The sequence below is a fragment of the Schistocerca americana genome, chromosome 5 (genome assembly GCF_021461395.2).
Source record: "Schistocerca americana isolate TAMUIC-IGC-003095 chromosome 5, iqSchAmer2.1, whole genome shotgun sequence".
Classification (NCBI taxonomy): Eukaryota; Metazoa; Arthropoda; class Insecta; order Orthoptera; family Acrididae; genus Schistocerca; species Schistocerca americana.
Window position 1 is genome coordinate 434,777,140 of NC_060123.1, and position 22,116 is coordinate 434,799,255.

The following is a 22,116-nucleotide window of genomic DNA, read 5'->3' on the forward strand; positions in this document are numbered from 1 at the left end:
AGGCTGTGCCGGGACGTGACAGTGTGTTTTCACTTGGGCGAACGTGTGTACATTAATTTCAATCAGTCGGTTTGGAGTCGCGATGAGTGAATGGCTTCAGCGCCTTGTACACGATCGACTCTCTTGTCTCACTTGAGTACTCGAGACTGAGTCTTCAGTAATAAAATCCGCTACAGTCACAGTTGTAAAATTATTTGGTGATTCGAGGAATGATGCCACTGGATGGTAGGTGTGCCGAGGAAACTTAAGATGTTTTTTTCATAGCTAATATCAATTAGAGTACTTGTTGCCCGCAGGGTGTAACACTACACACATACGCTAATATCAATGAGAGTACTTCCCGTCCACAGTTCAGCTTTCTGTAATGAAGTTATTCGTGCCTTTTGGCACTATATTGTTTGACCAGTATCGGTTAATAGCAACGTGTGTGGTTTGAGAATGGGCGTGACAGCCCGAATACGGCTACTATTCCAGCAAAAAATATCAGTGCTACTGAGACGGGCGAAAGAAAAAAAAATATCCAGTTGCCTCAGTAAAATTATTCATTTCTAAAAAGGAAAGTGCAACCGGTTTCAGGATACGAGTCCCATCTTCAGATGTACATTAGAACGTCAGTCCATAAATGATGCCTAACTGTGGTTACAATATGTTAAAATGGTGCGTCTCTGGCACATGGCACGAAACAGGATATCCTCTACGATCCTAGGGCTGACAGTTGTTAATCCAGATTATGTGTAGAAAAAACAGAACACCTTTAACGACTAGAGATAGCACTTTCATATTCACAGAACATGCATGTTATGCAGAAACGATTAGTATTGGAACCATGTCGTCCCGCAGGTTCAAAACTAACTCGATCGCGGGGCAACAGCGCCTTCCGATAAAATTCGCCTGCGGCACTCGTTCTCCCTATAAACCGAAGGTAATGGATCAGCGTGACTTGAGAGGACGTGTAGAATGCGTCACAGACGTATGAGCGAACTGTATCGCCAAATCAGTGAATTTAAAAGAGGAAATGGCGTACATCCATCCCGAAAAGTGCTGCTCGAAGTGTTTCGGCAGTGCAATGGCTGCGATCAGAATGTTTCACGGAAGGACGTAGAACACGAGGAGATGGGTCAGGTCACACCACCCAGACCACCCGCCGAGAAGATCAACACATCCAAAGGCATTGCAGGACAGATATGCATCCACCTCGGCTCTGGGTGACAATGGAACAGAGGTGACAGTCCATCGTCTTTTATTAAGGCTTGGGTTACGTGCACGTCGTCCACTTCTCCGCCTACCTTCGACGAAAGTACAGTAACATACTAGGCGGGACTCGTGTGTGGAACGACATCGCTGGGGACGGAAATGGCATCAGATATTGTTTCTGACGAATCCCGGTTCTGTTTTGTTTGAAAATGATGGCCGCATTTCGGTTCACCGCAGAGAAGGGGAGCGGCATCGCAGTGACTGCATGCGCAAAGGACATACGACGCAAGACCTTATGGTGTGGGGTGACCCATAGTCCTACCCATTCTGCAGAACACGACAAACGCCATTTTTCACAAAGACAGAGCTCGAACACGTGCCTTCTTGGTGTAACAAGATGCCAGCCTTTTGCTCTGGCCTGCTAGATCACCAGAGTTGTCGCCAATAGAAAGTGCATACGGTAAAGTGAAACGACGGGTGCAGTGCTGTGACCCAATGCCGACCACCACAGATGAACTTTGGAACCAGGTGGATGCAGCATGGATGGCTATGCCACAGGACGCCCTTCACGCCTTATACATGTCGATGCCATCACACATCGAACAAAATCAGTGTCCAAGGCGAACTGTTTGCCTACGAGGCTACATGCTGGACCGAGGTAACTGAAACGCTAATCATTTCTGCAGAAGATACTAATGCCCATGTCCTGTTAATATTAACGTCCTGTCTCTAGTCCTTCAAGGTGTTCTGTGTCTCTCTGAACATGAGTATATTTTAACCTCAGTTATGCATCCTTTATTGATTCACTTTTAATATGCACCTGAAAATGGGACACGCATCCTCAAACCGGGCTGTGCCTACCATTTTAGAAATAAATAATTTTCGAAATGTGCAGATGAATAACGGTTGTAGATGTCCTGTGAAGAGGAACGTGTGGCAATTCGGTGTACCGCTACACGCCTTGCTTTTTTTCCTTCACTGGCAAGTCGGTCTACCGCTACAACCCTTGCTTTTTTGTTTTTTTTTTTTTTCTCCTATGCTGAGTCTCGTCTGTTTCGAGTGCTCATTTTCGTTTACACGTCAGCGACAAAATTACGTATCTTGTAAAGCTGTGTGTTTTACTATGCAGTTTGGCATCTGAACCGTGAAGGTGAGATTATGAGCGACTATCCTCATTAGGAAAAAAAAGCGAACAAGCACTGATAACAGTTTACGAGGTGCATTCAAGTTCTAAGGCCTCCGATTTTTTTCTCCGGACTGGAAAGAGATAGAAACATGCGCATTGTTTTAAAATGAGACCGCGTTCATTGCCAATACGTCCCAGAGATGGCAGCACCGTACGGCAGATGGAATTTTACCGCCAGCGGCGAGAATGGGAACTGTTTTAAATACTTAAAATGGCGACGTTTTCCTTACTTGAACAGCGTGCAATCATTCGTTTTCTGAATTTGCGTAGTGTGAAACCAATTGAAATTCATCGACAGTTGAAGGAGACATGTGGTGATGGAGTTATGGATGTGTCGAAAGTGCGTTCGTGGGTGCGACAGTTTAATGAAGGCAGAACATCGTGTGACAACAAACCAAAACAACCTCGGGCTTGCACAAGCCGGTCTGACGACAGGATCGAGAAAGTGGAGAGAATTGTTTTGGGGGATCGCCGAATGACTGTTGAACAGATCGCCTCCAGAGTTCGCATTTCTGTGGGTTCTGTGCGCACAATCCTGCATGACGACCTGAAATTGCGAAAAGTGTCATCCAGGTGGGTGCCACGAATGCTGACGGACGACCACACGGCTGCCCGTGTGGCATGTTGCCAAGCAATGTTGACGCGCAACGACAGCATGAATGGGACTTTCTTTTCGTCGGTTGTGACAATGGATGAAACGTGGATGCCATTTTTCAATCCAGAAACAAAGCGCCAGTCAGCTCAATGGAAGCACACAGATTCACCGCTACCAAAAAAATTTCGGGTAACCGCCAGCGCTGAAAAAATGATGGTGTCCATGTTCCGGGACAGCGAGGGCGTAAACCTTACCCATTGCGTTCCAAAGGGCACTACGGTAACGGGTGCATCCTACGAAAATGTTTTGAAGAACAAATTCCTTCCTGCACTGCAACAAAAACTTCCGGGAAGGGCTGTGCGTGTGCAGTTTCACCAAGACAACGCACCCGCACATCAAGCTAACGTTACGCAACAGTTTCTTTGTGATAACAACTTTGAAGTGATTCCTCATGCTCCCTATTCACCTGACCTGGCTCCTAGAAACTTTTGGGTTTTTCCAACAATGAAAGACGCTCTCTGTGGCCGCACATTCACCAGCCGTGCTGCTATTGCCTCAGCGATTTTCCAGTGGTCAAAACAGACTCCTAAAGAAGCCTTCGCCGCTGCTATGGAATCATGGTGTCATCGTTGTGAAAAATGTGTACGTCTGCAGGGCGATTACGTCGAGAAGTAACGCCAGTTTCATCGATTTCGGGTGAGTAGTTAATTAGAAAAAAAATCGGAGGCCTTAGAACTTGAATGCACCTCGTATTTCGGCCAAGCCGGATTGGTCGTGGAAAATCTTGTCAAAGGTCCGGTGTTAGATTCTTTACACTTCTGAGGACTGTAAGAACGTGAAACTTTCATCCAAACATTTCAGAACATATACATTAATTTGCTCGAGAAAATATATACTTGCAGACACAACACACAGTATCTAGAGCGTGGTAAATAGCACCTCTTTGCTTTATCCTTCGTCCTGTTTCCTTGTTAAGGTCCAAATAACAATGAAAATTATTTTTCTCGACAAATAATTCTGACTTCTTCAGTGTTGAAATAATTTCCGTCAAAACACGATTATCTATTTACGCTCTTATTTCTGCTTCGTGTAGGCTTTTTGTCTGTAAAGCGTAAATACCTTTTAGGTTAAGATATCTCGTCTCTGTTGTAGGAGAAAAAAAAACAGGACCTTGTGTAACTTTTAAATGTGTCACGAAAACAAAGCAGACATCACGGTAAAGATTAAGAGGACAGGAAAGCACAATTTTGTGTGACAAGAGTGAGCTCGTCCAGAATATGTTAACTTCTGGTGTTAGCAGAGGCCGCCATTATCCCTTGTTTCGGCGCATGTGCATTGTGCAAGACACTCGGAAATTGAGAATACTCGCTCGGCACAATGTATAGATCACGGACGCCATAGCCACAATCGTATCGAGGCTGGTTCCTGGTTTACATGTTGACACGAAAGCCGCAAGCACTTCAGGTAGATTTTGATCAGGCAGTTGCCGGCATGGAGCAATAACTGATACGAAATATGAAAATTATGTACATAAGGAGTATAACAGGGCAACCTCGTGGACGGAAATTAATAGCACACGTGAGCAAATACTGCTAAGCGCACTAGACAAAAAATGTGAGGCCCCCCCCCCCACCCAGGGAGACGTCAAGCTAATACGGTGTAATTTCAACGCTATCCTTAACAATGGCCTCACTTCATGGAGGAAGAGAAACCAGAAGTTTCTTCTGATATGCCACATTCAGTTGTAGATGATAATATCCCGCAGAGGTAACAAACTGTGGGCGTGTTGCCACTTTTCACCCGCTGTTGTAAAAAGTGCGCGGTGCAATAGCGTGCCCGATTCTTCGTCAAACCAGGACCGTACGCTCGCAGCCCTTGGAAGACGGCACTGTCCGCAGCAAGCTCATCAGGAAGATGTAGTTGACAGTGCAACACTTGGACATCGACAACGTTGAAATGAACGTGTTGTTTCACGTTCACTGTAACCTGAATGGTTGGGTCGAAGTCATGGTGCGAAAAACACTCCCAAAAAGTCACAGAACCTCCCCCGGCAAGTTTCACGCGACGAGATCAGTAATGTCCATCGGCAGAATAGGTGCAGCCATAAATTTATATTAATTCATTTGTGTGTTCTTTCTCAATTTTAGTTCCCAAACTTTTTCCAATTGCTTTGCAGAGAAATTAATATATGTTTACCTCCTTCTGAATGCCTTTGTCATAGTTAAAAGTAATATGACATTCAAGATAATTGAAGTGAGACACCTGTTACAAAATTTTGTGGTTTATTATTGCTTTCAATCCGGCTGGATTCGTCGCTTTGTAAGCCATTATCGTTTTCTTAATTGTAGACATAGGTAAGTTGTAATATATCGCGTTTTGGTTCAATCTATATACTGCTCTTTGTAAATTATCTTCTATTTCCTGTATAACTACTGCTCATCAGCTTATAAGAGAGTATTTAATGGCACACTATTTCCTGTATTAATTCCTGGCTGTATTTGATCTACATAAACAAGTCGTCTATATATAAATTAAACGAAGTACGTGATAGATTGGGCTCTTGTCGAACACCGCGATTTATTAAAATTTCATCTGACGTTTTCGAATCTAAACTTACAACTATTTTTGTAAGTACGTGTAGGCTCTTTATGGTATTAATAAGGTGTTTAGGAAAACGTTTTATTTATAATATTTTCCACAAAAGGAATTTTTTAACTTATCAAACGCTTTCTCAAAACAATAAATGTTAAATGCGTTTCTAAGCCAAATTTCCGGCTTTTGCAAAAATTTACATTATTATAAATATATTATCATTACATGACTCTTTCTGAATGCAATGATAACCAAATATAGACCCTAAGCTGTCGACAGGCGTTGATATACATCAACGGGGACAGTTGAAAATGTGTGCTCCAACCGGGACACGAACCTAGGATCTGCTGCTTACGTGGCAGACGCTCTTTCCATCTGAGCCACATGTCCGAAAGAACAGATACCATCTTCATATAGTTAAGGCTAACTGGCCATTGACCTTCTTCTTCTGCGCTAGATGCACACGCATTGCCCGAACTCTTACGGAACTCGGTAAGATTGTCTGCCGCGAGTAATGAGTGTAATGGGCAGGGGCACTACGAGTGTAGTGTGTGGACATTAAGTTGGAAATGTGGGTCTCACGGGCAGCGTACAAGGGTAAATCCGTGCAGTCGCACTATCCTTTGTGCCGTTGGTGGCTCAGATGGAATCTTCCTTCCGCACTACTACCCACCGTTTGATGATGACGAGTGTGATATATGCTGCCATGCAAATGAACAGGACGTCGAATGTGATTGAAAGCAAACACCCGACTACGAAGTGGCGTGCTGTGAATGCTGCCACCCTTCATACTGACGTGCAGTCTGCATGGTACGTAACTGTTAATGGGAAACAGTTCTGCCAGTCCCGCCTACATCACATCCACCTCGCCGATTCACCCTTGTGTGCCACATGCCAAGTGATTGACACGGATGAACATCGTTTGGAATGCGGGTCGGCAAAGGACGTTTGGTATTTGGTGCGCCAGATATTGGCTTTTCTCACACGCACGACTCCCGACAGGATAACTGCCCGATCACTATTTTTTCCCGATGAGATGTATTTCCCAAGAGCAAAAACGAACTCAGTAACGTGGATTAGCGGCCTTGCTGTTCACTACCAATTCGGTAATGGCGAAGAGGCAGTACCCGATTTTTGGTATTACCTCAACGAACGACATTGTGCGATCGTCAAGAACCCTAAACACAAGCAATATTTTTCTAATTTTCTTTGGAGCGCATTCCATAATCCGCCACGCAGCTGGATTATCGATGACATGAGAAGACAACCATAGCACACCTTTACAATTTCCTTTTTTTTTATGAGATTGAACAACAACGAAAACAACACAGCTCGAGACGACAGTCATCGAAAGATTCGCAGCGGGCTATAGTATGGAGCATCCTTATGTCGTAACGGGACGACTTCCTATCATTCTGTTTATGTAGCCGAAGAGGAACGGCTTTCCTTTATTCATTTGTATAAAAAAAAGGATGGATAGAGCGTCTGACGTGTAAGCAGGAGATCCGGGGTTCGAGTCCCGGTCGGGACACACATTTTCAACTGTCCCCGTTGATGTATATCAACGCCTGTCGACAGGTTAGAGTCTTGATTTCAATATCGTTTCATTCCAAGATAGCTGCATGGTCACTGATGATATCTGTTCTTTCATCTTTATATATCTGTTTCTGAAGTCTGATAGTCGTTCTGAGATTATTGGGATTAAGAATTTTCCCATAAATTTTATGTCGTGCATGTAGTAGGCTTATTCCTCTATAATTTGCTGTGTCTTTCCTATTGTGTTTCTTCAACCTAGAAATTACTTTATTGGTTTTCTGTTTTGCAGGTCTGGAGCAGTTCTTTCAACGCGTATTTTAAAAAATGAAGAATGTAAAATTGTAAAATGATTTCTGCATATTTGATTTATTTAGCACTAATGCCATGCTAGTATAGAGACAAGAAAGTGACCTAATAAGGGTATTTTTTTAAAAAGAAACTGAGTCACGGTTACTAATACATCTTTCAGTGAGCTGCAGTTGTCTACGTGAGTGTGTACTGCAGCAGTGGTTGTTTACGCGTGGTGTTGTTGTTGTGGTTGCAGGCAGCCGGGAGGCGGCGTACACGTACGCGGCGGCGAGCGCGGGCGCCGCGTGGTCGGTGGCGGCGGCGTGCGCGCGCGGCAACGTGTCCGCCTGCGGCTGCGACCCCCGGCGGCCGCGCGCGCCGCCCGCCGGCTGGTCGTGGGGCGGCTGCAGCGCCGACGTGCGCTTCGCCACGCGCCTCGCGCGACGCTTCCTGGACGCGCGAGAGGTCGAGGGCGACGCGCGCAGCCTCATGAACCTGCACAACAACCGCGCCGGTCGCAAGGTCAGCCTCACACTTACCCCTTATTCTCTTCTAACATCGCACCCCAGCAACAACACTGACACAACTCAATCGACATAAAAATTGACTGCTACGGTCGCAGGTTCGAATGCTGCCTCGGGCATGGATGTGTGTGATGTCCTCAGGTTAGTTAGGTTTAAGTAGTTCTAAGTTCTAGGGGACTGATGACCACAGCTGTTAAGTCCCATAGTGCTAAGAGCCATTTGAACCATTTTGAACATACAAATTAGTCCATTAAAAGTAATTTTGGCAGTAAAGTCCATTATAATGAACTAATCGAATGTGAGCTCTTGTCACGTAATATTAAATAATTCTTTGAGTTGTCTCATTTTTCTTGACTTTCTAAAAACTTTTTTGTTATTCCTATATCCCCTTGACACCTCATGCAAATTCTTCTGCCACTTTTCCGCCCCAATAATATATATCAAAAGCTGTGGCTCGCTTTATTGCACTAGTTACTGTTCCTTGCTGTAGGCGCTGTAGTTTTGATATTTTTTCTAAACCAGCAAGGTAAAGTGAATGGTTGAAATGGCTCTGAGCACTATGGGATTCAACATCTGTGGTCATCAGACCCCTAGAACTTAGAACTACTTAAACCTAACTAACCTAAGGACATCACACACATCCGTGCCCGAGGCAGGATTCGAACCTGCGACCGTAGCGGTTGCGCGGTTCCAGACTGAAGCGCCTAGAACCGCACGGCCACACCGGCCGGCAAGGTAAAGCAGAGGCCACTACTTCCACCACATGAAGTGGATTTAGTACTCACGTGCTCACACTGAGCCGTGAACACTTCCCAGTTTATCACTGCGGGATAATTGAAAATTATTATTACTATTATCGGTACCATGCGAGCAATGGTCCTGCCAGGCTCGCGATATTGAGTCTTTATCCTATCATTAAAGGTCCGAGACCTGCACTACCTTATAGCAACCGTTATAGTTCTGCATTATTCTACTGTAACAAACAAGGGTGACTTCACGTAATGAAAGGGATGGAGGTGGAGGAAGAAAGAATTGAGTTCAGCAGCCTGCCCCCAACGTACGTTCGTAATAAGCCACGGCATCAGGAGGAAAGCAAGCAACGATCGCCGTAATTATCAAATGGAGTTCAATTTACTAAAGGACGGAGTTGCAGGCATACAACGACCACCACCATGAATCAACCTAAGACTAAGAAAGATGCTACTGGGGGTGAATCGCTAGGTAGCCTCCTGTACCAAATGAATAAAACGAGCCAGACGCGAAACTATTCATACAGGCGATACTAAATAACTTTGGCTCGCGGTAAGACTACGTTAACGAACATGCAGGGGCGCCAACACTGACCACGTGGCGTAGGACAAAGGGCACAAGTTTTCAAGCTAGGAAGACATAAATTCTGAGTCAAATTTTGCACGGGAGAACTGAAAGAGCTACTGCCACACGATGCGGAAAAGTGAGCATGAAAGTATAAACTTTAATGCCGAACTGCAAGCTACTGTGACTAACCAACACATCGTGCACATTATGCCCAACTGTACAAGGAAAACCTACAGTCTTATAACCCGTAAAAATTGCGTAAACCGTAATTTAAGGAACGCACATCAGTAAAATGACCTATAAGGTTCCTTCTGGGCAGCAGGGCGCGAAGCTACAGTGCACGTCGGCGCTCACGCTTTCCGAAACTTCACTCCTGGAAGCAGCACCTCCATTCGCAGGCACGGTTACACTAGAACTGACTTACTGCCCCTTTGTCCACTACCCACCCGCAGAGGGTGGTTGGCGCCCACCCGCGAAAAACGGGCGCGCACCTGAACTGGCCAATCAGAGGGCCGGAATCTCACAGGGAGGCGACCTCGCGACGTTAAAATCGAGCAGAAATAGCAGTTACAAGGTTGGTAAGGCAGGTTGGGGAACTGAGAGCAGGAGAAACTTTGGCCACTAATGAACTTTCAAACGCCACCACGTGCTATCCTGGCGATTATAAAAAGGATGGGAAATGGGAAGCCATTATGGCTGCTAGCAAGACTGCTGCCCTCGCCCATAAATAAAGAAAATTCCTAGCGCCAAGCTCCTCTCACAGATCAGTGTGAGACAAACTGTAAACATCGTCAAATACATTAGGCAACCCATAGAAATTATTAACAGGGCCTCAATTATTATATTACCGAATACCAGAATGTTGGGATTAGAAATATGAAATACGAGCTTAAGAAAAGCAGACAACATTGAACGACCAGAGATAGGATGTTCATATTCAAAGTACAAGTGTATTACACACATCAAAAACAGTTTTGCATCACCTCGGTTCCGAGAGTTCCGGAACCATTACAGAAAATTGGAATAGAGATCAACATAAACATCACTTCCGCCCTTTTTACTGCTCATGGAAACCACACATTGCATGTTGTACTACCATACAGCGAGACCTTCGGAGGTGGTGGTCCACATTGCTGCACACACATCGGTACCTCTAATACCAGCAGCACGTCCTCTTGCATTGATGCAAGCCTGTATTCGTTGTGGCATACCATCGACAATTTCATCAAGGTACTGTTGGTCCTGATTGTCCCACTCCTCAACGGAGATTCGGCGTAGATCCCTCAGAGTGGTTGGTGGGTCAAGTCGTCCATAAACAGCCCTTTTCAATATATCCCAGGCATGTTCGATAGGGTTCATGTCTGGAAAACATGCTGGCCACTCTAGTCGAGCGATGTTATCATGAAGGAAGTACTGCACAAGATGTGCACAATGGGGGCGCTAATTGTCGACTAGAAGACGAATGCCTCGCCAATATGCTGCCGATATGGTTGCACTATCGGTCGGAGGATGGCATTCACGTACCGTACAGCCGTCACGGCGCCTTCCATAACCACCAGTGGCGTACGTCGGCCCCACATAATGCCACCCCAAAACAGCAGGGAACCTCCAACTTGCACTCTCTGCACAGTGTGTCTGAGACGTTCAGCCTGACAAGGTTGCCTCCAAACACACCTCCGACGATATTCTGGTTGAAGGCATATCCGACACTGATCGGTGAAGAGAACGTGATGCCAATCCTGAGCGGTCCATTCGGCATGTTGTTCGGCCCACCTGAACCGCGCTACATGGTGTCGTGGTTGCAAAAATAGACCTCGCCTTGGACGTCGCCGCTGGCCGCGGTGGCCGAGCAGTTCTAGGCACTTCAGTCCGGAATCGCGCGACTGCTACGGTGGGAGGTTCGAATCCTGCCTCTGGCATGTATGTGTGTGATGCCCTTAGGTTAGTTACGTTTAAGTAGTTCTAAGTTCTAGGGGACTGATGACCTCAGATATTAAGTCCCATAGTGCTCAGAGTCGTTTGAACCATTTGATTTTGGATGTCGGGAATGAAGTTGCGCATCAAGCAGCCTATTGCGCAGAGTTTGAAATCGTAACACGTCCTGTGGCTGCAGGAAAAACATTATTCAACATAGCGACGTTGCTATATGGGTTCCTCCGTGCCACAATCCGTAGGTAGCGGACCGAGCGAGGTGGCGCAGTGGTTAGCACACTGGACTCGCATTCGGGAGGACGACGGTTCAATCCCGCGCCCAGCCATCCTGATTTAGGTTTTCCGTGATTTCCCTAAATCGCTCCAGGCAAATGCCGGGATGGTTCTTCTGAAAGGGCACGGCCGACTTCCTTCCCTGTCCTGCCCTACTCCGATGAGACCGATGACCTCGCTGTTTGGTCTCTTCCCCCACAACCAACCGTAGGTAGCGGTCATCCACTGCAGTAGTAGCCCTTGGGCGGCCGCAACGAGGCATGTTAGAGACAGTTCATGTCTCTCTGTATCTCCTCCATGTCCGAACAACATCGCTTTCGTTCATTCCGAGACGCCTGGACACTTCCCTTTTTGAGTGCCCTTCCTGGGAGAAAATAACAGTGCGGCCGCGATCGAATCGCGGTATTGACCGTCTAGGAATTGTTGAACTACAGACAACACTAGTCGTGTACCTCCTTCCTGGTGGAATGAGTGGAGCTGATCGGAAGTCGGGCCCCCTCCGTATAATAAGCGCTGCTCGTGCATGGTTGTTTACATCTTTGGGCGGGTTTAGTAACACCTCGTAGCAGTCAAAGAGACTGTGTCTGTGAAACAATATCCACAGTCAACGTCTGTCTTCAGGAGTTCTGCGAACCGGGGTGATGCAAAACCTTTTTTTGATGTGTGTGGGTATCTTCTGCAGAAATGACTAGCATTTCAGTCACCTCAGTTGACTACGTGTCCTGTTGCCTAGTAGGCAAAGGGTCCGCCACAGGCCTTGATAACTTGTTCCATGCCAGATGGCATCGACGTGTATAAGGGCAATGGCGTCCTGTAGTATAGCCATTTGTGCTGCATAGTTCCAAATTTCATTTGTGGTTGACATTTGGTCACAGCGCTGTACCCGTCGTTTCACCGTATCCTACACATTTTCGACTGGCGACAAGTTTGGTGATATGGAGGGCCAGCGCAAAAGGCTCATATATTGTGACACCAACAAGGGACGTACTCGTGGAGTAACTTGTTGTTGTGCATTGTCTTGCTGAAAAATGGCATCTGGGGTGTTGTGCAGAAAGGGTACGGCTACAGGTCGCAGGATGTAACTCACACCAGTCACAGTACCCTGGACACGCACTAACTGTGATTTATTGTTGTACTCAATAACGCCCCACACCATGAGGCCTTAAGTTAGCGCTGTTTGTCTTGTGTGAGTGCAGTCACTGTGATGTCGCTCCCCCTGTCTGCGGCGAAAATTTCAAAGAGAACCTGGATTCCCCCGAAAACACTATCTGATGTCATTCCTCTCCCCAATGATGTCGTTCCATACACCACTGCCGTCTGGCATGTCTCGGTACATTCGTCAAAGGTAAGTGGAAAAATGGATGACCCGCACATAACCCATGCCGTAATAAACGGCGACGGACTGTCACTCATGATGGTGTACGGTGTGTTACACTGTTCCACTAGAGCCGAGGAGGGCTGTCCTTCTTCTCGGGGAGTATTCTGGGTAGTGCGATCTGACCCATCTCGTCGTGTTCTACGCCTTACGTGAACCATTCGGCACGCAACCGTTTCACTGCCGAAACACTTCGTCCCACACGAGCAGCAATTTACCAGATGTATATGTCACATTCTCTCATGCCAATAATGCACCGTCTTTCAAACTCACTGATTTCACTGTACTGTTCGCACATGCGTCTGCGGGGCATCCTGAACGTGTGCTCAAGTCGCAATGATCCATTACCTTAGGTTTATAACGACAACGAAAGCCGCAAACACATTTTTTTGGAAGGCGCTGTTGCGCCGCGGGCCGACATGCTTCAGACGCTAATCATTTTTACAAATCATACTAATGTGCATGTCCTCTTTATATGAATGTTCTATCTCTAGTCTTTCAAGGTGTTTTGTTTGTTTTTCTGAATTCGAACCTCCATCAGACAAAATTAGTGCTTAAGTCAGAATAAAAATTGGTAAAATGTTGAAATTGTTGTATTAGAAAAATACAAAACGCAAAATTGTAATTCATGAAAATCAATACAGTTTATCAAGGAACATAGGTACAATTTAAGCAACACATTTTACGAAGACATAGAGTAGTAAATAGTATTATATGATGTAGGAATAGTTTTCACCGAGAAAAGGGATTCGATATGAACTTCCATTTCTTGCTTTGTAAATTGCTACGCAAGAAATTTCGTAACATTTACAACAGCTGTTGTAAGTAAGCTGTTTATGTTTTCTTATTGGCAGCGTTACGTAGCGCTCTGTATGAAAATCACTGGCTGTGCTGTGTGCAGTCTGTGGCTAGTTTACATTGTTGTCTGCCATTCTAGTGTTGGGCAGCTGGATGTGAACAGCGCGTAGCGTTGCGCAGTTGGAGGTGAGCCGCCAGCAGTGGTGGATGTGGGGAGAGAAATGGACTGAAAGTCAGATTGCGTTGCGCTAAAAGTATTGTGTGTCACTTTAGTGAATGTTTGAGTACGTTCAGTTTTGCTCAGCTGTTTGAAAAGCAAATAATGTAAGAGGTTTACCAGCACAGTAATTCATAAATTTTTCTAAGGGGACGTTTCACTGTAATTGTCGTAAGCATGTTTGTACCTTCAGGCATGCATCCAACACAGACTTCACAGTGACAAAAACTAAAGATTGCCGTTTATTGATTTGTGTCACTTTCCTTGCCAAGATGAGATATGTTCTACTTTCTTTCTCGTCCAAGTTTTCCATTTCATTTTCCAATAACTTACTTCCAAATGTTTATCCTCTTGGCTCCCTGCATTTATTATTTTCTTCCCTATTTTTTTAAATTTTCCTCCCTCTTTTTCACTTCTTAATAAGCTTGTTTCATTCCAGTTCCTTTTATTAGTTTAATTTCCTAGAACTTCCACTCACATAAACTTCATGCCATTTACTTTGTTTCTGTATTGATATTAATTCGTTGAGCAATGATGTACTCGTGTATTGAGCAAGGAGTAAAGAAAACCAAAGAAAAATGACGAGTAGGAATTAAAGTTCACGGAAAAGAAATAAAAACCTAGATGTTTGACACTGACATTGTAATTCTGTCAGAGACAGCATAGGACTAGATAGAGCAGTTGAACAGAACGGGCAGTGTCGGATTAGATCAGGTGATGCTGACGGAATTACATTAGGAAACGAGACTCTCGAACTAGTGCATGAGTTTTGTTATTTGTGCGGCAAGGTAACCGATGATGGCCGAAGTGGAGAGGATACAAAACGTACACTGGAAATGGCTAGAAAAACATTTCTGAAGAGAAATTTGTTAACATCGAATATAGATTTAAGTGTCACGAAGAATTTTCTGAAAGTATTTGTATGGAGCGTAGCCGTTTATGCAAGTGAAACATGGCTGCTAAATAGTTCAGGCAGGAAGAGAATAGAAACTTTTGAAATGTGGTGCAACAGAAGAATGCTGAACATTAGAGGAGTAGACCACGTAGCTAACGCGGAGGTACTGAATACAGGTGGGGAGAAAACATATTTGTGGGGCAATATGACTAGAAGAAGGGATCGGTTAGCAGGACACATTCTGACACATCACGGGATCACCAGTTTAGTACTCAAGGGAAGTATTTGGGGGGGGGGGGGGGGAGGGGTGTAAATCGTAGAGGGAGCCCAAGAGATGAATACAGTAACCAGATTCAGAAGGATGTGGGTTGCAGTAGTTATTCGGAGATAAAGTGTCTTGCTCAGGATAGAGTAACGTTGACAGCTGCATGAAACCAATCCTGGGACTGAAGACTACAAAAACAACATAAATTAAGACAGATAACAATAATAGCATGAAGTTAAATCACGTTTTTAAAATTTCTGTTGGTGCTGACCAGTTTCAGTTACCATAACCGTCATCTGACCATAAATAATTTGCCCAGACAACATGAGAAGGCAGTGCTCGGAGCCACTGCGTAATATCAAATGATAGCTGGTGATCCTGGGTATCTTTCGGTACTACGCAATGGCTCCAGACATAGTCTCCTCACTGGGTGTTGTGTTATGTCCTTAGGTTAGTTCGGTTTAAGTAGTTCTAAGTTCTAGGGGACTGATGACCATTGCTGTTAAGTCCCATAGTGCTCAGAGCCATTTGAACCATAGTCTCATCATGCGGTCTACACAAAGTAAGTGTGCTCAGATGATGGATATGATAACCAAAAAATTATGATTATGATAAACTAGAAATAGAATATTTTATTTTATACATATCCATTTCTGTAAGTAAAACAGTGCAACGTTTCTTTTTCTTTCACGTTCAGCACTGGATGACACTATCCCTCTACTGAAATTCAAGAATTACAGAGTCTTTTATAATTTTGTATCATTTTTCTGTGTTCTTTGCTCTATTGAACCCCATAACCTCTTAACTCCATTTCTGCAGGAAATCTGGTAAAAATTTCTTGATTTGTGTCCAAACTGACTCTAATTCTGCACAGATTTATTTGGCCTTGCTTCCCAGGTTTATCCTCCCACTTTCAAATCTAGAGGCTTTGCTCGACGTTGTTCACATCTACTCTTGTTTGTTGCTTTCTCGTTTACAATAGTGAGTTGAAAGTTGAAATAGCTATCAAAATAAATAATACCACAGTGTCTGAATCACACCATTGTGACTACGCTCGCAGGTTCGAATCCTGCCTCGGGCATGGATGTGTGTGATGTCCTCAGGTTAGTTAGGTTTAGGTAGTTCTAAGTTCTAGGGCACTGATGACCACAGATGTTAAGTCCCATAGTGCTCAGAGCCATTTCACACCATTGTGATTTTGTTTCTCACTGTTGGCAGTCATAGTGAGTCCCTTGATAAAACACAGCTATGTTTTGTCAATACGACGTCTGAACAGCAATCTATGCAGTGAACTCACTCATAATTACAAAACCTTAAGCAACAAAAATTCAAATTTAACTAAATAGCATATAAATTCTAATTTTAGACCAAATGCTGTGCTGTTGGAAGCTTTCACTGTTTTGGTAACATCAGAAACGTCTGCAATGCACTGTCAGCCATCTTTGAAACTGCTTCGCGCCATTCAGAGTCGTCGGTCTGAGAATTCGTAGTCTCACGATGAAACAACACCGTCTTGACCTCATACTTTAAGAAGAATACATGCAAGAGATCAGCCCTAGAAACCGACCCGGCACGAAAATTTGGGCCATAATTCTCATGGTACGCAGTTACACCTGAAAGTACAGCATTAAAACTTCCATGCGCACTGTTTATTTGTCACTCGCTCCGGCCTACTTTAGCCGTCTAACGCCCGAGCACAAAATACCGTACACTGGAGTGACAACCCGGGCTCTCTTATTCGAGGGATTTCGAAGGCTACGAAGGAGGCGTGGAAGGGGGACACATCTGCTCTACTTGTTTTGCAATCTTGTTCGATAACACAGGCTATTTTACAGAAAAATGTCAACCATACACACACACACACACACACACACACACACACACACACACACATATTTATATATGCCTCAAATAGAAATGAATAAACAACTGGAGGATTATTATGAAATGAAGTTAATGAATTTCGATATACAATTTGATCATGCCAAGCACGTTGTAGAATAGCGCATCTCCTTCAATGTACTTTAACAGGGTCGGCTTTAAAGGATACAGGAAATAACACAAAACATTAATGTTAATAATTAATTAGCGCTATTCTACCTCCTTAATGAAACACTCATTAGTTTCACTCATTTACACTGCGTTCGTAAATCGCAACATAAAAATTGTCGAGCAAATAAATCTCTGGTACTGAATACAGGTTAGAAACCGCGCACTACGACACAATGAACGAAGTTTGTTGCCAACGTCAAAACAATATTTCACAAACCTGTTACTCATTCCACTGTACAGTACTTTACGCTCGGCACTGAGCGGCTGCTGTAGGGCGGAGCGAGTGATGAGCAATTGATGCGCGCTTAAGTTAGAAGTTGTAGTTTCAAAAGGTCGTAACAGAATTATTATCCAAATTTTCGCGCGGGATAGATTGCTGTGTCTGATCACTTGTATGTGTGCATTTTCCTCTTTAATACATGAGGTCAAGTTTGTGACTTTCCCTTGCGAGATTGTCATGATTCATAACAGTCCACGCCCACACTCAATGGCGCTCGTACTGCCTAGACTTTGCAGAATTTCAAGTAGAAGCTTTCTACACATAGTATCACAGCTGTACTTTCCCACCTAGGGAGTATTAACGCTGTTGCATGAAGTTCAGTCAAACATATACATAGAAAGGCCATTTACAGTTAATGGCAATTCTCGCTTCTCAGCCTCCACCTAGCACCTCTTTTGGAGATTCCTGGAGTCCATAGCTTCCTTTACATCCGTCATCCATCTTCTCCTTTACATCTGTCATCCATCTTCTAAGCGGTTGATTTAATATCCTTTTTCCCTCTTGGGTGAATCTCCATACCGCTTTGGCCATCTATTAACATCCATTCATAGTAGATTTCCAAATCACAACCTTTTCCTCTTAACAGCTGCGGTTGTATTCCCTACCACTTCCACCACTTTTTTGCTTTCTTCATATCTGAAGTGGTCTTACCTTGAAACTCCAGCACTTCGTCTCCATGGCTAGCAGTTGATCTTTTTTTTTTTTTGTTTTTTCCAAAATATCTGATTATATTCTTTCTACTGTTGTTTTTATATAATCTTTTTCGATTTGTTCCTGACCTTATTACTCAAAATTGTTAGGTTAAGCTGTCGAATAACATGTTTCCCTTGCCCAATCATATTTTTAATTTTTCCAGTGCTCTTTCCATAAACTGTAACACTACCGCTTGATTTCTCTAAATCGCTGTCCTATGATACAAAGTCATTTCGGACTAAATGTGAGTTGTAAGAAGTTACCGTTTATATCCTGTATAAGTGGGGAGAAACTTGAAGAGGGCCATTCTGTAAAGTTCCTCTATGAAAGGTGTTGAACATGACGTCACGGTGCGGCGCACGTTTATATGGATGTGCGGGGCTAAAAAGCAGGTGAGAAGGCCCGATATTATCGGTGCTTGTACAGACGGCGGGTAGGTGTGTTACATACGCGTGTAAGCATCAGGGGCCCGTGCGCGAGACAGATCTCATGCTGCCCGTGTTACGTGTCTGAAGTGGGATAGCCATTAATCATGGGGCTGCCGTGCGTGGTGCTTAAAACAAGGTGCGGGCGGCCACAGCGCCGTGTTGCTATGACCTAGTGTCGTATATTACTGTGTGTCTGTCGTATGATACTAGGGCTCCGAGATGACATTAACAAGGCTGTCCCAATGTTCTGAAGGTTACAATCACAGCAGTATTTTAAGCCTTCTTGTCCGTGAGTGTCGCTTAAATGGATTCCCGAAGGTTTATCCTCGCGAAGAATGGAAGCCGAGTTATAAAAGTCGGAGGTGAATAACGACTTCCGTGTTACGACGTTTGAGAGTTGGTAAAAGTCACAAGAAGGTGCAGTACATGCGTGAGCTTTAGATTTAGAGACAGGCTCGGAACGGGGTATTGCGTTGTTTAAGGCATTGGAGATTGTAACCGGGGAAGGGGGCGACGCAATGAGGTGTTCGATTCCACGCCCGGCACCTCTGGAATGTTTGCTGGTTTATCTAATTCAAGTAAGATGAACAGCAGGGTGTTTCGGTAGACAAAACCACACGAGATTTGCTAGCATATCTTTGGACAGCTAAGTCCGTACTGTGCCTCTAGAATTACAGTATTATAGTAATCACGGTTCAGTCTGTTTCCCATAGGGATTGATGAAATTTCCATAATGCCTTGCTGTCAGTCCGTAAAAATCCACGCCGCTCCCAGGCTGCAGATCATCAACTTCAGAGGTTATCAGCCCACCGCCATAACCCACGCTGCAGTTTTCAGGTGATCTCTACTTGTATAAGAGAACCCTGGCGCGCTTATTCCTCTGATTTCTATCGAATTCAAAGGAAATAGTGGACTCAGGTACTTCACAAATTTGTTTAAGTATGCTGTGCTCAACCGCCATTACTCGGACAGGATTCCAGTGGCCATCTAAGTCGCCCATTCCCTAGTGCTGTGCCTATGAATTAATACTGAAGGTCATCAGCTAACTCAGCAAGTAAAGACGGTACCTTATCGAATATCATCCCATGGAGGAACGAAGTTTCCGGCTTTCTTCCTACGGCAGACTGTTCTTGTAAAATGCATAAGAATACGGGATGTTCGAAAATTCCAATAACAAACATCTAAGACTTGCAGAGGGAAGTGAATATGTAATTTTTTCGAATAGGAAGGCATGTCCGAAAGCGCATCGTTTCCGTGCTACAGGCGTTTGAAAATATGTTTGCTAGGTGTGTTTGCAAAAGGGTAGTCATGGTTGATGTCATTTGAAGTCTAACTTACCTCTCCCAGCTGGTTCGAGCCTCATCCACTTGTCTGTGAGTGTTAGAGGTGGTATGGGGTGTTAGAGGTGGTATGGATGTAATTGTTGGTCAAACACATCGTGCCAGTTGGAGCTGGGAGCAACACCCATTGCATGCGCAACTGCTGATGCAACCATGACTCGTTCTCTTCAACGTAATGCAGTAGACCCCTTACAGTTTCGGTGTGCAGTGTCTCCCTGGAGCACCACAGTCACGCCTGCTGACGGTGAAGGTATCTCTTTCTCGAGGCCGTCGCATAATTATGGACAAAACCGTATGCGATGGAGTCGGATGTTCTGCATAACGCTCGTGATAAAGGCGTCGAGCAGCTCTTCCATTACCGTGAGTTCCGCTACACAGAAGGATCATGTCGAAGTACTCCGCAAATGTGTACTCAACCATGTCGCTCTAAAACTCACACACTTGTGCATGAGGCACGAACCATGTCAGAGAGGTAGGATGGAAGTCAAAAGACATTGCCCAACCCCACATTACTTCCCTGTTGCAAACCTATATGCTTTCAAACGGCTGTAGCACAGAAACAATACGTTTCCATACGTGGGTTCGAATTCAAAATATTGTGTGCTCACTCCGACCTGAAAGTCCTAGAGGTTTGTAACGGGAATTTCCGAATATCCCGTATAGACACTTAGTGCCAGGTTTTCCATGTTCAGAAACTATTACCCAGTGTATGTTGCTCTTCCAACCCAATTCTGCAGCTTGCAGCTCTGAAATCTAACAACAGTTCCAATATTGTTGTTCAACCCTGCAAGTACGATGGAAGCGGTGCCCTTTGGTCCAGAGCATTTCTGTCGATTCTGTTTCGATTAACATGAGCAGTTACCCTTGCTGAGGAATCGTCGAATAACTAAACTGGTGACTATCTTTCATACGAGTAATCACACAGTTTTACCTCGGAACCATCAATCCGCGTCTATGAAACTTGATGCTGTTAGTCCTTTTTTACGTATTCAGCTATTCAATGCGAAACCTTTTGGCTTGTCTGCATTTTGACTAGGAAATGTTCTCTTTCGAAAATCATCTCCAGAAAGATCTTCGAAGTAAAGACTTCTGACTTCGAGAAAAGTGAATGAAATAAATGGCTGCCATCTCATGAGAAAATGGGGAGTAAGGCAAAATTTGACAGCCCAAAGCATCATCAGCATGTGTGATAGTGTTCTGTTCAGAATGAGCTGGGCTGTTGTCGTGGAGAAAAAAGTTTCCCGCAGCACTTCGTGTATTTTTTCCCAATTTACTGGCTTTTGGGCCGTACCCATTCAGCAATCTCAACAGCGTAATGTCAATTATGACTACACGAATGTGAGAAAGACACAACACCCAGTCCCCGAGCGGAGAAAATCTGCTACCCGACTGGGAACCGAGGACCGGGTCGCTTCGCTTACCAAGCCAACGCGCTGACCACTCAGCGTCCGAGGTGGACGACGGTTCGTCCTCAGAAAGAAATTTTCAGTCTGTAGCGGAGTGTGCGGTGGTATTGAACATCATGGCAGATTAAAACTGTGTGCCAGACCGAGACTTGAACTCGCGACTTTTGCCTTTCGCGAGCAAGTGCTCTACCGACTGAGCTAGCCGAATACACTCACCACCCGGCCTCGCGGCTTTACTCTCACTGGTATCTCACCTCTACCTACTAAACTTCACAGGAGCTCTCCTGCCGAACGTTCAAGACTAGCACCCTTGGTAGAAAGGATATTGTAGAGACATGGCTTAGCCACAGCCTGTGGGATGTTTTCAGAACGAAATTTTCACTCTGTAGCGGAGTGTGCGCTCATATGGAACTTGCTGACAGATTGAAATTTTGTGCAGGACCGAGACCCGAACTCGGAAACTTGGCGTTTAGCGGTCTAGTATTCTACCGACAAAGCTACCCAAGCACGAGTCACGATCCGTCCTCACCGCTTTACTTCCGCCGGTACCTCGTCTCCTACCTTCCAAACTTCACAGAAGCTCTGCTGCGAAACTTACAAGAGTAGCACTCCTGGAAGAAACGATATTGCAGAGACATGGTTGAGCCACAGCATGGGAGTCTTTCCAGGATGAAATTCTCACTCTGCAGCAAAGTGTGTGGTAATATGAAACTTCCTGGCAGATTAAATCTCTGTGATGGACCTAGACTCGAACTCAGGACCTTCGCCTTACGTGGGCTTGTACTCTGTCGACAACCAGGGAATTTCTTATCAGCCCCGATAAAGCTGCAAAATGAAAATTTCATTTTGGAATCATTCCCCAGGCTGTGGCTAAGCCATGTCTCCTCAAGTTCCGTAAGAGAACTTCTGTGAAGTTTTCCAGTTACAAGA

The 22,116-nt window shown here is 44.7% G+C and overlaps 1 protein-coding gene across 1 annotated transcript in view; it reads left to right on the forward strand.

Annotated features, from left to right (window-relative positions):
* The first annotated feature begins 212 nt into the window (after positions 1–212).
* LOC124616415 (protein Wnt-2) overlaps positions 213–22,116 on the forward strand; it is an 82,860-nt gene continuing 60,956 nt past the window's right edge. The window contains exons 1-2 of the mRNA XM_047144721.1: positions 213–225; positions 7,573–7,913. Of these exons, the coding sequence (XP_047000677.1) occupies positions 213–225; positions 7,573–7,913 (354 nt within the window). The remainder of the gene's footprint in view (positions 226–7,572; positions 7,914–22,116) is intronic.